A 1,733-nucleotide genomic window follows, 5' to 3' on the forward strand; every position below is an offset into this window, starting at 1 on the left:
CCCCCCCCCCTCCACTTGATCTAGTGAAAAATAAATGGGATCGGCCCACCCTACAATTTGAATGAAGTTACCTCCCATACGATAAAATGCAAGTATTTTGACAAGGACCGCATTATGCCAGTACTCAGCAGTCCCCGCAACTTCCTCCTCTTGTCGTTGCCTCACTCCCTCACTCATGGGTTCTCCTGATGGGCCGGCACATCCTTCTTCCTCCCCGCAACATCACCCCTCTGCTGCTGGCTCCCCCTAGGAGAGCCCTGCCATCTCACTCGACAATAATTATGACAAGTAAACGCAAACTTGAGATATAAGAGACAAAGTCTCCTCCCTGCCACAACTCTCGCCTCCCACAACTCTCGCCTCCCACATCACTGTGAGGAGCCGTCGCCGCGCTAGTGCGACTGCGAAAGCACGCAATTAAAAAAGGCATAGTTCCGCAATCTGGTCAGGTAGTGCCGCCGTCCTACTCGCTCGCATTCCATTCATGCCGTCCTACTCGCTCGCATTCCATTCATTCTTGCAGACGCACCACCCCCATCACAGCCGTAGCCCAGAATCCTGCCTGTGAGTGATGAGCCCAAGATTTTTCAGAGTCAGCGACTTCCTGCGGCGCTGACCAGATGGAATGCAGCCTAGTTAAAGATATGGCCCTTCGTTTAAAGTCATTGAAGACCTCGCTCGCGAGATGTCATCCTGGAACTCCATAGCGTTGCAAACTGTCAAAGCTCGAACTTCACCACCCATCTAGTCCACCTCGCGCTTGCCATCCCCAGGTGTAGGCCTCCTAATCATACATGCCCCCCACACCCGCCTCAAATGTAACTTGAAGGGCTGCGCCTGCGCATTCGTCAGGTTGTGTCCTTCAGATTGCCTTGAGCAACGTGAGAGTAATGCAGTAGAAGAGCGTCCTCATGACTTCCACTGATGAATGGATCCGATTGCCGTTGCACCTCTATCCTGTGGGTCCCGACTGAACTAGAGTTAGACCTCTCGAGTTTGGGGTTGGCGCATGCACATACGGTACCCAGGGTACTTCTCCTTTTATCTATCCCGGCCACGACAGATGCGCTATTGCCTAGTGGTTATCTCTCACATATTAACCAATGCCCCATGCAGAAACGGTTACAGCGCACATGCGGGTAGGCTGTTGATATTTGGATGGCTTGACGACGCCGACGTTCCGCAAAGGGAGAGGGAAGGACGTTGTCGTTTCACAGAGATTTGCCCGGCCCCTGTTTGGCACGAAGGAGCGGGGGAACACACAAGCAGTGTGCGCACGCGGTCAGGTCGCAGACGTCGTGAATCAGCGACCAGATGTAAACAGTCCTGTGTCGCGCGGCAACCCATACTGCTCCAAAAAGTCCACTCACGTCCGTGCACGACAGGCGAGCCGCGAGGCCTCACCAGGTGCAACTTGGCGCGCCCCAGCCATAGGTCCATGTGACTATCGTGGATGAAGTCGAGCTCGACGACAACGACACTATGCCCGAAACCCGTCCGTGCAAGCCGCGACAATGTCTGTGACATCTGTGAGCGAGCATGTATGCGTTGTCACACGGGGCAAGAGGGTCGTTATCAGCTCGAGGGCCGGACATGGGCCTCGAGGTGGAGGCGAGGGCGCATGGGAGGCCCGAGAGGTGATATCGGCCCGAGTGTGCCCCGTGTGACAACACACTTGTCTCTCGGCTGACCCCCGAGCGATGTAGAACGCGAATTCTTTTTGTTGAATTTTC

The 1,733-nt window shown here is 54.9% G+C and overlaps 1 protein-coding gene across 1 annotated transcript; it reads right to left on the bottom strand.

Moving 5' to 3' along the window:
• Window positions 1-1,122: 1,122 nt before the first annotated feature.
• Window positions 1,123-1,440, bottom strand: CHC_T00005114001 (hypothetical protein). Its single transcript, XM_005716916.1, has one exon. The coding sequence runs from the start codon at window positions 1,438-1,440 to the stop codon at window positions 1,123-1,125; it is 318 nt and encodes a 105-aa protein (XP_005716973.1).
• Window positions 1,441-1,733: the final 293 nt, after the last annotated feature.

This window comes from Chondrus crispus, genomic scaffold (assembly GCF_000350225.1).
Source record: "Chondrus crispus Stackhouse genomic scaffold, scaffold_27, whole genome shotgun sequence".
NCBI lineage: Eukaryota > Rhodophyta > Florideophyceae > Gigartinales > Gigartinaceae > Chondrus > Chondrus crispus.